Source organism: Ctenocephalides felis, unplaced genomic scaffold (genome assembly GCF_003426905.1).
Source record: "Ctenocephalides felis isolate EL2017-DRISC unplaced genomic scaffold, ASM342690v1 CF-g0.4_SCAFFOLD_01492, whole genome shotgun sequence".
In the NCBI taxonomy this organism is placed as follows: Eukaryota; Metazoa; Arthropoda; class Insecta; order Siphonaptera; family Pulicidae; genus Ctenocephalides; species Ctenocephalides felis.
In genome coordinates this window covers 46,613,314-46,631,192 of record NW_020537646.1, presented here as the reverse complement: position 1 = coordinate 46,631,192, position 17,879 = coordinate 46,613,314, and the positions used below count along the sequence as shown (strand labels likewise).

The window sequence follows — 17,879 nt, the reverse complement described above, 5'->3', positions numbered from 1 at the left end:
CCTTGGAACATAGACTCAGCTTCACTAGACATATTAATACGAAAATTGAACAGGCTTGCGGAATGTTAAATCTACTGAGACCTCTGTTGAACCACACTAAGCGTGAAGAACAAACGGACACTCTATTTGATACTTATAAGACCGTTACTGACATACGCCGCTCAGCATGGAACGCGACGACTAAGTTCAACTTACGGAAACTACAGACATTACAAAATAAGACCTTACAACTAGTACTTAACAAAATAAGCACCGACTGACTAGACATTACTACTCTACAAAATACATACACGAAATAGACTAAAGTACCGACAATACTCAACCATATAAAAAAGCTCACAAAAAGTCTTTACCAAAAATGTGGGGATCACCCTAATAAAACATGGCGGGTCTCGGGCAGTTTACTAGAGACGTGGTTGGTATGGCGAACACGCCATGCCGAACTATATACTGATCAACCCATACCGGCAAATGATACTTCGCTCGAAACAGATTTTCCTTCAGAACGAATAAATCTTTTATTTTGTTTTTCTTTTTTTGTGTAATTATCAATTATTCTAAATATTTGACGTGATTTTTTTGGATGAAAATTTTCTTTCCTCCTCTTTTGTGTCACGCAATTATGATCTAATTTTTATACATTCAGAATTATTATTGTCGACAAAAACATATTCAACGATGGATACTATACCTACCGGTAAAAATCTCAGGTAGGAAATGTAATGTACATATTTATTGAAATATATATGTTTTTGACTTTGACTTTTGTGACTTATTGATATTTTTGTGAGAATTGACGTAATTTATTCTAATTATTTAATTTTGTTCTGCATGAGTGCTAACGGTCACTGCATATCCCCATTTTCTTATTTCCTAGTCAAAGAATGAAAATCTTATGATGAATGCTCCAGCTGAGAGCATCGGCATGACCCAGCCAACAGAGTGGATAAATAGTGATTTTTTTGCAATATCAAAGAATATTCGTCAAAACACACATACGCAGACATTCCAGAGTGTGGAGATGGCTAAATATATGTTCAATGCAGGTTATTTTGAAATGTCCGGTACTAGGTGCTACTTTTAAAATCATATTTTGTGTTACCAATTTGATTGATAGTATTAATTTTTATTCAGCAAAGGTTGCGTTTTTGTTAATTTAGTTTTATTTCTAAATTTGTTATCTAACATAAGTTATAATTTAATAAACATTTCGTAAAATATTTTTTGATTTATTTATAAATAACCTTAGGTGTCCGGCACTCGGGAACTTCCCCCTACGTTCCCAACTTGTTGATTCACTAGGACAGACGAAATTCAACAAAAATTAGAAATGTATAAAAAAACAATTGACGACCACCAAAATTGCTTGGCACAAAAAAAGTATTATCAGAAGCGCGCCCAACCAGGCTAAAACGAAAATTCCCAATGATCTCAAAATAGCCATTTGTAAAACGCTAATAATAATAATAATATAATAATAATATAATAATAATAATAATAATAATATCACGCACGGATCAACCGATTTGAATGGTTCAAACAACAATTGATTCCTATTGATAGGGAAATGTACTGGTTAGTTTTTGGCAAAGGCAGGTCCAGATAGGAGATAGATAAGGAGATAAAGAGCAAAGAGTGCAGAAAATAGAAATCGAGTATTTGAGAGAACGAAGCATCCGATTTGAATGATCTAAAGAATATTCAATTAGCAATGATTGGGAGAAATGGTTATTAGTTTTAGGCAAAGGCAGACCCAGCCATTTTGAAGATACAGATCTGAATATAAAAAATGGCAGTTTTTTGAAAGAACTTATTATCTAAAGCCCGAATCACACGACGCTTGTTTTCTGACGCTGGATTTCTCGCTTGATTTTGCCGTGCTAGATTTCATTATATTTTTCAAGCCGTTCAAATCACGCGATGCGAGAAAGCTTGCTTGCTCTGAGCGATATTTGTTAGCTTGCTAGGTTTTTAAATGTGATAAACAACATGTCAAAATTATGCTTCCCTATTGGTTTGAACGAACTAATCCATCCACAGAATGTTCAAAGCCCGAATCACACGAGGCTTGTTTTGTTGCTTTTTTGGTCTGCTGGCTAGTATGCTGGTCGTCAAGTCGACAAAATACCATCATGGAAAAGTTAGAACATGCGCTATTTTTCTAGATGGATTTGTTTGTTTGAACCAATAGAAAGGCAGTATTTGGTCATGTGATTTATAAAATTTGATAATCTAGCAAGCTAAAACAAATATCACTCAAAAATCTAGCAAGCCAAAACAAATCACACTTAAAAATTAAGCATGCTAAAACAAATCATACTTAAAAATCAAGTATTCAATGTAGCCAGTCCAGAAAACTAATGCCGTGTGATTCGGTCTTCATTCATAGGTCTATGCAGGGCCTTTTCACTTAGAACAAAATCCTCGTTCAGAAGGAATACTTAGGGGTCCATTTGTAGTCGCAGATTTGGCGCTAGTGAGCCGATGAAAAAGTATTTTCAAATGTTTTATGTTGGTTACTAGAAACGTCAGTGTTATTTTTGTGTAAGTTTACAAAATGGCGATTCTTATTCGTTTGTGGTTGTATATTTGTTAATAAAGATTTCATAAGGAATTGCTCTCAAATGCTTAGCCCTTTGACAATATGAATAGAACAGCTTCAAACTCATATGGAGGACATAATTACTACATTACTACGTAGTGCATTGACATATTAGTCTAATCATAATACACTTTAAGGAAAGAGGTCAGGAAATTGTGTAAGAAATCAGTATGCGCTTCTACAAGAAAGACATAATACACAAATAAAAAGCTGTTCCAGCTGTTTAAAATTGGATTACCACTTCACACGGATCTGAATATACTTGGGAGAAAATGAATTGCTTAAGAATGTCAAATTTCGCACGGGATGATTATTAGTTAACGAGAGTTAAGAATGACAGACGATGTAATGAACTAACACTATATGCATTATTCACTAAATTTCAATAAATATTTATATTAATAAGTAGAAAAAAGTGTAGACGTTATTCCAGTAGATTAGATGTGATATCTATTATATATAAACCGGTGTATTCCAGTGTATTTGTTGATTTATATTTCGATTTGATTGTATATTTATTATAATATAATATTATCTAGTATATTTTTGTTATTATTGTATTATTACAAAACATAATAGGATTGTAATACCAAATTTAGTTTCAAATACCCGTGCACCTAAAATCATTAATTTTTATTTCAAATTTTGCGCCATTAATTTGAATGCTAAAAGCAGCGCCACCACGTCGAGCGGAGGACCCTTTAAGTATTCCTTCTGAACGTAAAAATCGGGCGAGAGAAGCGTCTATTCGCTCAGAGCGTGACTGCAGCGCTCATGCAGCGCCGGAATAAATATGAACTAATTAAGGCTATCAGTGTGTGGTTTTTATGGGTTTTATATGTTTGTTAAAGAAAAAAGATATTAAATAATTGTTATAAATAATAATAAACATTATACAATAATAATGTGAACGCTCAATGTTTATTGAAATTATTAAATTTACTTCAACGCACTTAAAACATAGTTAAGTGTAATGATTAATTTAATAAAGAAATGCAGTAAACATTTTTAAGGTTAAGTGCCTTAAAGCTTATGTCATGAGCTCGGAATAGTTCTTGATAAAAACAATATAATAATGATAAAAATATTTTATCAATAGAATAAGTAAATAATAAATTAATTTACTCATTTTTTCATTATTTTTGGTCAAACTAAACCCTTAGACATTATTATAAAGACAAGACCCATCGAATAAAATTGCAGGAAAAAAACGACTTTAACTTTTCGAGTCTTGTAAATTGAAGGAAATATTGTTGACAAGTAGGTTGGATTCAATACCTCGTCCGATTCACTGCAAATGCGATCATAGGGCTTGGGAACCCACGGTGATCCATCAACACTACAAATACATATTTTGCATTATTTCAGCATTGTATTAATTAAACTGATTGTAAAATAAACATTTTACGCTATGTGATAACTTTTATTTCTCTTTTAATCATAAAATTATTTTTATTATATAATAACATGTAATTAATAGATAGATAATAGTTATACATAATCAATATACAATATATAAATATATATTTATCATTATTTCAGCCTTGTATTAATTACATTGTTTGCAAAACAATTTTTTCTTGTAAGCATTAAATTTTGATAAAATAACAATTTATTGACTTATAATTTTTCTTTTTGCTAAACATAACAATTTTACAAATATTCATAGTACTCCGAATTGAATTTTTATAACAATAAGGTTATGATACTTTATTCTTCTAACCGCGATCCACTTTTCCCGTTGATTTTCTTTCCACTTAGCTGTAGGAAATGTATAGAATTTGCAGTCACTTTTCTGCTCTTATTTCTACAACCCACTACACAACAGCTTTGGTGGCTCATTTTTAATTATCTCATTTAAATTTGAAATAAACAAATATTGTATGTGTTTTTGCTTAAAATTTCTGTCATAATAGCCTACTTTAATTCTCAAAGTAGCCACAACGAACGCTTCGGTCGATTTGACTTCCCCTTCCATGCCTTCGCACATAGCCAATATCGCTCAGAGCGTGACTGCAGCGCTCATGCAGCGCCGGAATAAATATGAACTAATTAAGGCTATCAGTGTGTGGTTTTTATGGGTTTTATATGTTTGTTAAAGAAAAAAGATATTAAATAATTGTTATAAATAATAATAAACATTATACAATAATAATGTGAACGCTCAATGTTTATTGAAATTATTAAATTTACTTCAACGCACTTAAAACATAGTTAAGTGTAATGATTAATTTAATAAAGAAATGCAGTAAACATTTTTAAGGTTAAGTGCCTTAAAGCTTATGTCATGAGCTCGGAATAGTTCTTGATAAAAACAATATAATAATGATAAAAATATTTTATCAATAGAATAAGTAAATAATAAATTAATTTACTCATTTTTTCATTATTTTTGGTCAAACTAAACCCTTAGACATTATTATAAAGACATGATTTAGGCATTATTATAAAGACAAGACCCATCAAATAAAATTGCAGGAAAAAAAACGACTTTAACTTTTCGAGTCTTGTAAATTGAAGGAAATATTGTTGACAAGTAGGTTGGATTCAATACCTCGTCCGATTCACTGCAAATGCGATCATAGGGCTTGGGAACCCACGGTGATCCATCAACACTACAAATACATATTTTGCATTATTTCAGCATTGTATTAATTAAACTGATTGTAAAATAAACATTTTACGCTATGTGATAACTTTTATTTCTCTTTTAATCATAAAATTATTTTTATTATATAATAACATGTAATTAATAGATAGATAATAGTTATACATAATCAATATACAATATATAAATATATATTTATCATTATTTCAGCCTTGTATTAATTACATTGTTTGCAAAACAATTTTTTCTAGTAAGCATTAAATTTTGATAAAATAACAATTTATTGACTTATAATTTTTCTTTTTGCTAAACATAACAATTTTACAAATATTCATAGTACTCCGAATTGAATTTTTATAACAATAAGGTTATGATACTTTATTCTTCTAACCGCGATCCACTTTTCCCGTTGATTTTCTTTCCACTTAGCTGTAGGAAATGTATAGAATTTGCAGTCACTTTTCTGCTCTTATTTCTACAACCCACTACACAACAGCTTTGGTGGCTCATTTTTAATTATCTCATTTAAATTTGAAATAAACAAATATTGTATGTGTTTTTGCTTAAAATTTCTGTCATAATAGCCTACTTTAATTCTCAAAGTAGCCACAACGAACGCTTCGGTCGATTTGACTTCCCCTTCCATGCCTTCGCACATAGCCAATATGAACTCGGGGTATTCTAATATTGTCTAGGGGTCTATGATCCATCCACAAAAATAGCGCACGTTTTGATATCAAAATCTCGCTTGCTGGAAACAAATTGAGATCGATTACCCATCATTTTGCCTACTTGATAATCAGAATGCCAGCCAGCCGGCCAAAAAAGCAACGAAACAAGCGTCGTGTGATTCAGGCATAAGTGATGCGTCGTCAACGCCACTTGAAAGTAAATTTGAAATAATTAATTTAAATCCGAGTTTATTAGCATGATTTTTAGTCATTATAATTCATTACACATTTTCAAATATTACTGGCAGTTTTCAGAAAAAACAAAATAAATAAAATATACAATAATTTGCCGTCACAGTACATAGAGAAATATAGACTTTCCTCACGAAAATATGAATATTTGCCAGATTTGTCAAAATTTTAACAGACCAGACGAGGTTGAAATGCTGATCGGTGACGACACAATTTTTCAGATCCTTTTCAATGAGAAAATTACGATTGGAAAAAATAAACTAGTAGCTGGTAATTTGGGAAATAATTCTGATCCAGTTGATAACATAACGGCTTCCATTAATCATGTCCAGCTAACAAATTCTATTGCGAGGTTTTGGAAAATCGATGAGATAAATGGATATCAAAATGCTTACAATTCTACAAACTGGGATTGCATTATGAATGAACTCCGTGAAAAGAACGTGCCAGTATACTTCTGCAATATAGTCGCAAGCTACATTACAGACAGAATTCTAATGTACGATTCACGCGATAGTACAAAAGAATATAATATAACAGGAGGTGTGCCGCAGGGCTCTGCGGTGGAATATTATGTATGAAGGCTTGAGATTCCAGCATATGTGAAACTACTATCATTACATGCAGACGGTGTAGCCATTGTAGTTGTCTCCAAATAAATTGATGAGATCGTAAGTCTATTCGACATAATCTTTAGAAAAATTAATCTTTGGATGGGAACAATAAACCTCCAATTAGCACAACAAAAAAGTGAAGCTGTTCTTATCATAAGTAGAAAAACAATAGAGACTATCAAGGTAAAATTAGGAAATCTAGAGATTACGTCAAAACCTCACATCTGTTACCTTAGCGTAATGCTTGATACACGATTGAATTTCAATCAACAGTCTATGGCGTCCCCTGACATATAGCCAAAAGTGATCATAGCAAACAGGATCATCTTTTGTTATATTTTGTCATAAAATATTGTTCTGATCATAAAAAGTTTAATGTTCATATTTTCTCATCGGATTAAATATTGATTAAAATCAAATCGTGTTTTTAATTATTAATAAAGTAAATATATAGTTCCAACAAACTATATAACTGGTGACCTCCGAACGCGAATAAAACTATATAATATAAAAACACGCTAAAAAGTGAAATACATGTGACTTGATCGTGAGCAAGAAATGCATCCGTAATTAGTGAGCACCAAACTATAATTGGAGGCTCCGGACGAAAAAAATAAAAGCACGTTTCTGCCACAAAGAAATTATTAAGGTAAATTATACCACTAATTTTTTCCAACATGTCGACTCGATCTATGCCCATCAATGAGGAAACAGCTTTTACCACATCTCTGATCGATCTGGATCACGAGGCGAACTTAAATTCGAGCAATCCATGTGTTTCTAGTTTCGAGGAACAATCCGTGGATCATTTCTACAATATTGCAGCATTCAATAATCATCGTCTCACTCCATTCAATGGAGATTCGCCAGACCTATGGTTCCTAGTCATAGAATCAGAATTTTAATCTGCCAAGATCAGGAGCGACAATACAAAGTACACGGCAGTACTTAAAGCCCTGGATTTTGAAACACTACGCCTCATCCAAGATGTCCTCCGTAATCCTCCAAAGACGGACAAATACAAACACATTAGGAAGACTATACTAAGCAGAGTGTCCAAATCCAGAGGCAAGCAGATTGACAAACTTTTAAAGAACTTATCTCTAGGTGAGAAGAAGCCATCACAGCTCCTACGAGAGATGATGGATTTGGCGAAAAGAGAGGTCAGTGAAGACATCATAATCAAACTGTGGTCAGAGCGCCTGACGCACCACATTCGGCACCAGTTGATAGTTTCTCGTCATCTTGGCCCGGAAGCCCTGTCGGAAGTAGCCGATATTTTGGTCGATTACTGTAGGCCCACATCATATATGATGTCCACAGCAAACAAGCCTTTAGTGGAACAGAGACTGGACCACCATGAAACCTTGCTTATGTCATGCATCCATGAGCTCAAGGAACTAGGGGCATTATTAAACACTGAAAGGCAGAAAAATGATCAGCAAGAATTAAAACACAATCGGTCAAGACCAAGAAGTGGCTCTTGACACAGGTCCAGGATACCTTCTCGTGGAGCAGTTTGCTACTATCATTACAGATTTGGCGAGAAAGCTACAAAGTGTGTGGAGCCCTGCCTGCTTTAATCATTAAACCGGACGGAAAACTGACTTCTGAGCTTGCAATGACGGTGAAATAAATTCTATCTGCTCTGAGCTCCGCCTACACATAGTAGACAGAAAGTCTTCAATCCAATTACTCGTAGATTCCGGCTCAGTTTTATCCATATCACCAGCCCAGAAGTTTGCCAATCCCTATTCAAATGGTGCCAAAGAAGAATGGAACATATAGACTTTGCGGTGACTACAGGAAACTGAATGCAAGCACATTACCTGATAAGTATTAATCCACCATTAATTCAGGATGTTTTTTCAGCATTACATAAGAAAAAACTATTCTCTACGTTGGACCTCGCCAAAGCTTATCATCAAGTTCCGATGCATGAAGAGGACATTCAGAAGACATTATAACCCCATGGGGATAGTTTGAGTATCTTTGTATGCCGTTTGTATTGAAGAATGCTACTCAGACTTTCCAGCGATATATAAATCACATATTTCAAGATATTGACTTTGTGTTCATATACGTGGATGACATCCTGGTCATGTCAGAGAGTATGGAAGAGCATCATCGTCACGTTGAAATTGTGCTTGAGCGACTTCAAGAACACTCACTTATCATCAACATCGACAAATGCATCCTAGGCAAGTCTCAAGTAGATTTTCTGGGTTATAAGCTTAGTGAGAACGGATATTCTCCATCAGCACACCGAGTTTCTTTCCACAACTTTCCACAACCAACCACAGTTCTGAAACTACGTAGGTTTCTAGGAATGGTGAATTACTACAGGAAGTCAGTACCAAAGGCAGCAAATATACAATCACCCTTAAACAATTATCTAAGAAGTTCAGTGAAGAAGGACAAAACTCTAATTGTCTGGAACCCAGAATCTCTTAAGGCTTTGGATGACATTAAAAAAGCACTTGCAAATGCAGCACTACTTCGATATCCAGATGCTTCAGCCAACATTTGCTTGTTGACGGATGCCTCTACAACAGCTACTGGTGCTTTTCTGGAGCAGGAAGAAAATGGTGCCTGGCAACCCATCGGTTTCTACTCCAGAAAACTAACAATAACAGAACAGAAGTATTCAACACATGATCGAGAGCTACTTGGCATATTTGCTGCAATAAAGCATTTTGAACATCTGTTGGAAGAAAGATATTTTAAAATCAAGACTGATCACAAGCCAATTACATATGCATTTCAGCAAAAACTTGAAAAAGCTTCAGACAGACAGAGACAACAATTAGAATAGATTTCCCAATTCTCCACTGAAATTGTGTATGTGAAAGGTCATGAAAACGTTGTAGCAGATACCCTCTCAAGAATTAATACAATATAAATGCCAACGAAACTGTCAGCTGAGGAGATAAACATTGAACAGAATTTTGACCCAGAATTGAAAATATTACTTGATGGAGAAACATCATTGAAACTCCACAAATTGACATTGGATGGTTTTCCAATATATTGTAATATCGAATTATCTTCTACAGAAGCTCTGCAAAACTGCATTTGATGTAATACATGGTATTTCTCATGCAAGCATCAAGACTACATCCAGAGAAGTCCGCAAACGATATGTATGGCTTGGAATTGGTAAAGATATTGCTACTTGGACTCGCCAATGTCAAAAGTCGAAAGTCCACAAACACAACCGTTTCAATCCATGCACATTCCTGTACCAGATGAAAGATTTTCTCACATCCATATTGATATCATTCACGTACCAAATACTAATGGTTTCTCATATTGTTTAACAATTATAGACAGGTTTACAAGATGGCCAGAAGCTATACCACTCAGAGATATCACAGCTGATACAGTCACACAAGCGTTATTTACGTGCTGGATTTCAAGATTTGGGACTCCAACAACAATAACTTTTGACCAAGGCACACAATTTAAGTCTGCTCTATTCAAGTCTTTGACTCAGGCAGTTGGAGCGAAGCAGACACGTACAACTGCTTACCACTCTCAGGCTAATGGACTCGTGGAGCGATGGCATAGTACATTGAAAGCTGCTTTGATGTGTTCCACTGAACCGTGGATCAAGATACTACCTTATGTGCTACTTGATCTACGAAACTCATTTAAGGAAGACATAAAAGCATCACCAGCAGAAATGGTCTACGGAACTACGTTGAGACTTCCAGGTGATTTTATCAATGTATCTGATAACTCAACAAATCCTCAAGTATGTTTAGATAATCATCGTCGAATCATGTGTGCATTAAAACCAACTCCTACTGCTCATCACAACAAGGGCAAAATGTTTATTTTGAAAGATATGAACACATGCACACATGTATTCCTTAGGGCAGATTATGTCCGTAAGCCTCTAGAACCATCTTACAGTGGGCCTTATGAAATTCTAGAGCGAGTTTCTGACCGGATATACAAATTCCGCATAAATGGGACTGAAAAGAACTTCAATGTAGAAAGATTAAAACCTGCTTACATTAACAAATCAGATACTGATTGTGAATCAAATTCTTATTCACATCTTGTCATTTTGCCGTCATTTCAAGAACTCTGCTTCTCTTAGTATTAGCAGAGAAAAAAACGGACAATTTACCATCGAGAACATCAACAACTGAGTCCTGAAAAGTTGAGAATAGAAGAACGGCAGAAAAGCTTTGATCGATGGCACCAACTGTGGGATGTCGCAGCGTTCTTTGTGTGCCGGCGATTTAATGCTCCATGGGACGATGTTGAAGAGATATTGAATCGAAGAATTATTTCAGATACTGTTGTTAAAGTGATGCTGACAACTGAATCTGCTTGGAACGCCATAGACAGATTTGCGAGAGATGTGCTAATTGACCTGCGATATATGGAAAGAAAAAGGGCGAATGGGACTTCGCTCAATTAAATGATAAGTAAAAAATCAAGATAAAAATGATAACATTCTAGAGCCTCCACAGTGTAATGCCTAACGGTTTTAGTGGGGACCAGAGACAAGGGCAAAGCGAATGTTTTAGTCGGCATTATACCCAAGCGGTATTGAGTCTGGCATAACCAGCAAAACACCAGTCTCGGATGCATAAAGGCATTTTCTTCGCTATACAAAAAAACACACACGGATACATACATGCATCCAGGCACATACAAGGCATACGAAAATGTTCAAAAAATAGAAAGGAGTGTCTTATTTTAATAATTCTTAATAATTTTTAATAATATTTAACTTGTATTAACGACGGTTTGACAATAGTGTATTTTAATGCACGATGCCTTTACGCGGGTATAAATGTGCATTTCTTAGAAAATTGCAGCCGCTATCTGGTTGGACTGGAAATCGTACTCGCGCAAATTCATTGTGCATTGAAATACAATATTGTCAAATAGTCGGAATATTATCTGACCATCTGGATCAACAAGATTAGGTCTTACATAAAAAATTTTAACTTCATAAAACCAGATACGCTGTAACTATAATTTGTGCACTGAAACCTCCATAAACCCCATAAATCAAACTATAAAGCTAGAATTATGAAAATATGCGTTATTTCCAAAATGGAATAAACAGATTTTTATATAATCTCTAATAATTCTATTCAAAAGTAGATACAAGTTGAAAATATTAGACAAAATTTATATATTATTCGCAATGATATTTCTATAGGAAATAGAGTGGGAAAATAAGGTTATGAAATTAATAAAAATATTTTAACTAGTGGTGTATGGTATCGTGCTTTAAAACGAATTGCTGGAACTTTGCGTACCGCATTGAAATATTCGATAAATTTCAAATGTTTCCAAAGACATTATCATAAATATTGTAACTTTAGTTACTTATTCGTATTTTATAGACAAAATATAAGAACTCAAAAATTAGATAACGACGTTTAAATATATCCGCACAAAAACTAAATAAACCAAACTTAATTAAGCCGAGTTAGAATGAAGGATCTTATCTCAAATTTATAAAAAAAAAATATACTGCGTTGTGTATATTATTTATTTAAAGTATATAAGTAAGCTTCAGGATTTAAGTCAGAATTAAAATAAAATCCGAATCATTATCGATATTCAAATAAAATATTTTTTGAAAATTAAACGTTTTTCAAAAACTCAATTTCCATTTTCTTCACTTCTTGCTTCATATCTCCGAAACGACTGAACCAACTTTTGCAAAATTAATCAGCACGTCTCACTATCAATAGGAATCAATTGCTCTTTGAATATTTCAAATTGGTTGATCCGTTCTCCCGTAAACACACATACATATACATAAGTCGAGGGCAGAAGAACGCATTCCACACATCAAAGTCTGGCTAAAGCGCAAGTATGGCGAAGTGAATTATTATACTACGCAAATGCTATCTGGGCACGGCTGTTTTCGAGCTTACACCCGGCTTGCCATACACCCGGCTTGCCCTATTGCCCATATTATTTGGGCGAAATCGAAGATGCTGAGCATGTGTTCTTCGTGTGCCCGCGATTTCGTGCTCTACGGGACGATATGGAAGAGATCATCGATAAAAGAAGAGTATATATGTAACAGACATTTTTCGGAGATTACCGGACATGGAAGAGATATTGAGCCAAAGAATTACCCCAGCTACTGTTGCTGAAGTGAAGCTGCTTGAAACGCCATAGACAGATTTGCGAGAGATGTGCTAATTGACCTGCGTTCTATGGAAAGAGAAAAGGCAAATGGGACTTCGCCCATTTAAAAGATTAGTATAAATAATGATAACATTTTAGAATCCTTATCCTCCCCCACGAAGTAATGCCTAACGGCGGTTTCCGTTAGGACCAGAGGCAAGGTCAAAACGGTGGTTTTAGTCGGTATTATACCAGGGCGTTATTGAGTCCGACATACCCAGACAAAACACACACATATATATCAATTTTTTTTATAAGGTATGCAAAAATGATCAGAAAACTTTAAAACGTATAGATACGCAAAATTTTCATTTCCGATTTTTGAACGAATACAATAACTTTCTCTTCGGGAAGTTAATAATAAAAATTTTTAGTAATGATATTTTCTAATAATTGTCCTTTATTTATTTATTTATTTTATTTATTTATTTATTCATTTATGTATGAATTGCCCTTTACCTATATTTTGAACACGTGATTAGCGGTTGGGTTGTTGAGGTTATGTTGAGGGGTACGCAACAACTAGCGCCATTGTGTGCGTAACTTTCCCTGACGTAACTACACCCATAGATAAGTAAACATAACTAGATCGCTATCTGAAGCCATTTGACATTACCGCCATTTTAATATTTTTAGCGATCTAAAGGTGGCAGCACTTGTTCAGTATATAAATCAACCGCTGGTATTATTCCTAGATATGGTTCGCATACGTAATTCAAAATAAGAAAACCTAAATAATTTCTTATATTGGAAATGAGAAAAAAAATATACGAAGTACAAAATATATTTTCAAATATATCACAAACATTTTTACATAACAATTAAATTTTTTATAAATGTAATAATCAATATATACACAATAATAAGTATTATAATTTTACATTTATAAATAACTAAAAAAAGTATTCACAATGGTATGATAAATTTACAAGGAACGATCAATATGATTTACTTAATGATCAATAATATATAACAGAGATTGTGTAGTTCGGAATAACAAATTCAGAAAGAATCACAAATAATGCAAAAATTTAAAAAGTTAAAAAGAACAAATAACTTGTTAAAAAGTACAAATACTTCATAAACAAAAAATCATAAGAACATAATATAATAATATTATAAATAATATTTATATATATATAAATATATTGATATCAAAATTGAGAGTAAACTGAATTCCTAGAATTAAAATTCATTTACGAGACATTCTTCTTTATTAACTCTGCATTTAATAGTTATTTTGCTATCTAATCAATCATTAATAAAGCTGCATTTGACGAAATCTTTGAATAGATTCTATATGAATGTTTTTTTAAACATTACATTCAACCGTGTCATGATCATGATGAAAACGTTATCATCAAAATTGCCATAAAAGATCAAAAAGTATCAACATTGTGTTTACTATGAACAGAAAAAAGTTTTATGCACGTGCAATTGTTCATCTACATCAACAATAAGAGATTTTAAATCAGAACTATTAACCCCACCTTCAGAAAAGTAAAAAGCAACTGGTTGCTTCCAACGATTCTTCACTCCTTTAATCATGAAAACAAGTGCATGATCCGGAAATAAACATTTTCTGCCATTTGCTAACTCTACAAAACCAACAATGTGATCCTTTTTACGATCATATGACAATTCTGAAGATAGTGATATTTCATCAAACATCAAAACACAGTATTTGCTACCCTCATACTTTTTATGAGAAATAGCTGAAATTAATTAAAAAGACACTCATTTATACCGCTATACAAAGGTATCTCTGAAAGCAACTTTCTCAATGTTTGAGGAGATGGCAAAATAAATATTTGTCTCCAAAAGTAGTAAGCCTTTGGAGACTTTTTATACAAACTTAAAGCAAGAATTTTGTCCTCGTCTGTGAATTTTCTTCCTTTCGGTCTTTTAGTATGCTCTCTTAATTGAGACAATATAAAATTTCTTGCCCTTACATTTAGTGTTTCCGGAATATTTGAAAACTTTTCAGAACATTGTATACTTTGTTGCAATTTATCCCTTAAATTATTACATTGTTTGTTAATTCTTCTTATCTCCCAGAACAAAATTTTGGATGTATCATACATTTTACACCTCCTGGTGTAAAGCAACAAAAAGAGTTAAAGCACTTCTACGTTTAATCAGTGAATACTGAAGCAATTTGCAGTTACCTCCTAGGACATCTATTAAATATAATAACATGTTGTAATATCACAATTGATTAATTAATTATTATTGCTGTAATTAATATAAAAAAATACCTTTCCGGAAAACTGGTGTCAGAATAGGTGACTGTTTTAACCCGCACTTGACAATCTTAGGGGTACTGCAAAAATCTTTTCTGAGGTTTTTAGGTCTCCATCTCCTAACTGAAAATATAAGATTAATTTGTCAGTAATTTTCTGCAAAAAGTATGTGTTCCATAAGTAAGTTCCATAATGCTCAAAGAAGCTAACAAAGGAAGCATATTAATGTATAAATTATTAAAAAAAAGGTAGAGGTAGGTACCTGAGTTAAGTGAGCAACAATATCATGTAAAATTAATGTCTAAACAACTTGTATTTATCTACCTGAGATGGGATTAAAATTCTTTAACAATCGGTATGTCTATGCTTTCACATTACATTTGTGAATCGACACACCAAGTTCTAAAATAATATAAGTTTTTTAAAATCTAACTATCAAATACATATATAAATTTTATTATTATTCTTACGGAATCTATGTTTATCCAGGAGACAATTCTCTTCTAGGTAAGGATTCCCAACAAATCGGTAGGGCATTAATTTTCAAATTTGTCTTCGAACTTTTTGGCAAATTTTCAACTTTACAAACATTTGTAAAGTGCGCATCACAGACATAACAACGTTTGCCACAATATAATGGAGTTAAATCGTCCATTAAAGGATTATTCGTCCTCTGCACCCAAATTGAAAACATTTTCATTATATTTTTATTATACAAATTTATTATATAAACACAATACATCATTATATACATACCTGATCATTAGATGCCGGAAAGACATGCAACTTTATATTATTTCTGGAGTTACCACAATTTGGTTCACTGCACTTTGCCATATTAATTTGATAATAATTCCTTGAACACAATTAATTATAAACAAAATACTTCACAACGTAAATAAATGCTTCACTACGGCTTCACCGGCTTCACTATATAAGAAGGTAAAATGGCGATTAATTTCCGCTCAGCCATCTATTTTCTTTTCGATTAATGAGATTGAAACAAGTAACGACATCTTTTTTTCGCTAAAAATATTAATCCTCGCCAAAACAGTGTAACGAGCATTTGTTCGGAGATAACTCCCCATGACTACACCTTTGTGTGCGTAACCTTGCGTAACTTTCCCAAAAACATAGAAAGTGTAACGCATAGATAAAAGAAGAATAACGCGTAGATAAGAAACGTCTGGTCTATAGATTAACAAGTATAAATATTGCTGGTAAAAAAAAAGGTATGAACACATGGAACACATAGTATTCTAATCCTAGACAATATTAGAATACCCCGTGATTCTAATATTGTCTAAGGTCTGGTCCATGTCTGGTCTGTATTAAGTGTTGTATCTCAGTGTAAAACCCGCCCTTGTATCATTATTTTGTCTAGGCTGATGTATCGTCTATAGTCCATATTATGTATTTTGTCTGGAATCTAAACTAGATATTGATATCAAAAATCACTGATACTAACTAATTGGTAAGATGTTGTAATTAATCACCACATCGCTGCGCTCAAAACGTTGCAGGCGACAGTATTTCATAGTATTTGAGAATAATCGCTTATTCTCATATTATAAAATGATCACTTTGCAATATTCAAATTTAATTAGTGCGAAATTATGACGCATGCAAAGGTAATTACTATTAATCTTTACCAACAATTGTATCAATACATACTAATAATTATATTATTTGAACTACTATTATTATATTGTCTACACATACTAATCATGGTTTCCGATTTGCGAGGTTAACATTGATATCTTCCCAAGACAATATAATTCCCAAGATACATAATATTTGATATCGAAAAGTTTTTGTGATGCCAATATTATTTTGATTAAAACTGTACAGACACACTGTTATTCTCAGAGCTATATAAAATAAATTTTAATATTTTTAATTCAATGTAATACATCAAAGTAATATGATGTAAATCTTATTAGCATCATGTTACTATTACACAATCTTGCGACATTGAATAATAGTTGGATTTGTTTTAGAGTAAAACCAAAAATTGCAAGTATATTATTCAATAATGTCTAAAGAACTTCCCAATCGAGAACCTTTGCCCGGTGAAGGGTTACGTTCACTGAGAACAACTGGTATATTTCGGGCTGTAAACTTTGAACTATATGCAAAACCTGTAAGTTTTACATAATTGACTTTAAAAATTAGTTTGATTTTTATTTATCACTCATTTTTTAGAATATGTTTATAATGGGTATTGGATTAATTGGAATCACTATTAGCTTGGGTTATATTGCTTACATGCGATCAAAATATGAAGGAATGGGATATTACTCAGCAGTTAAAGAAGATGGAACTGAAATTTTCACTAAGAAAAAATCAAAATGGGATCATTAATGTAAATTAAATTTAATATTAATTCATATAAATATTACCATATAGAAATATATTGACATGAATGAAAATAATTCTAAAAATTGTTATTGTTCGACAATGTTAATAACATAACTATTTTAACGAAGGATTAAGTGTGTAATATGCGCCATCTGTCAACTAACTGGATATAATGATAAGAGGATTAAAAAAATATATATTTTACAAAAATCCTAGCATGTATGGAATTTATTGGGAATTTGTTGGCACATTTTCGATTGCTTAGTGATAAATTTGAAAATACAATCTTGATTACAAGATGTTTGTGTCGCACCATGTTCTGAGGTAATTTGTTTGCTAGTCTGTACTTTTTTT

General features: G+C 32.9%; 2 protein-coding genes across 6 annotated transcripts in view; both read left to right on the top strand.

Moving 5' to 3' along the window:
• The window catches only part of LOC113370531 (small integral membrane protein 8-like), an 18,929-nt gene extending 1,191 nt beyond the window's left edge, over positions 1-17,738 (top strand). The window contains exons 1-4 of one of the 5 annotated variants that reach the window (XM_026611213.1): positions 16,516-16,795; positions 17,165-17,307; positions 17,370-17,529; positions 17,654-17,738. In XM_026611213.1, the coding sequence (XP_026466998.1) occupies positions 17,200-17,307; positions 17,370-17,528 (267 nt within the window). In that variant the 5' untranslated portion in view covers positions 16,516-16,795; positions 17,165-17,199 and the 3' untranslated portion in view covers position 17,529; positions 17,654-17,738. Of the gene's footprint in view, positions 1-16,507; positions 16,796-16,971; positions 17,094-17,164; positions 17,308-17,369 lie in introns of those variants that run through there. The other 4 variants (XM_026611210.1, XM_026611209.1, XM_026611211.1 and 1 more) reach the window with 4 other exon arrangements.
• The window catches only part of LOC113370530 (small integral membrane protein 8-like), a 31,050-nt gene continuing 30,148 nt past the window's right edge, over positions 16,978-17,879 (top strand). The window contains exon 1 of the mRNA XM_026611208.1: positions 16,978-17,093. The gene's annotated coding sequence lies outside the window, so the exon portion shown is untranslated. The remainder of the gene's footprint in view (positions 17,094-17,879) is intronic.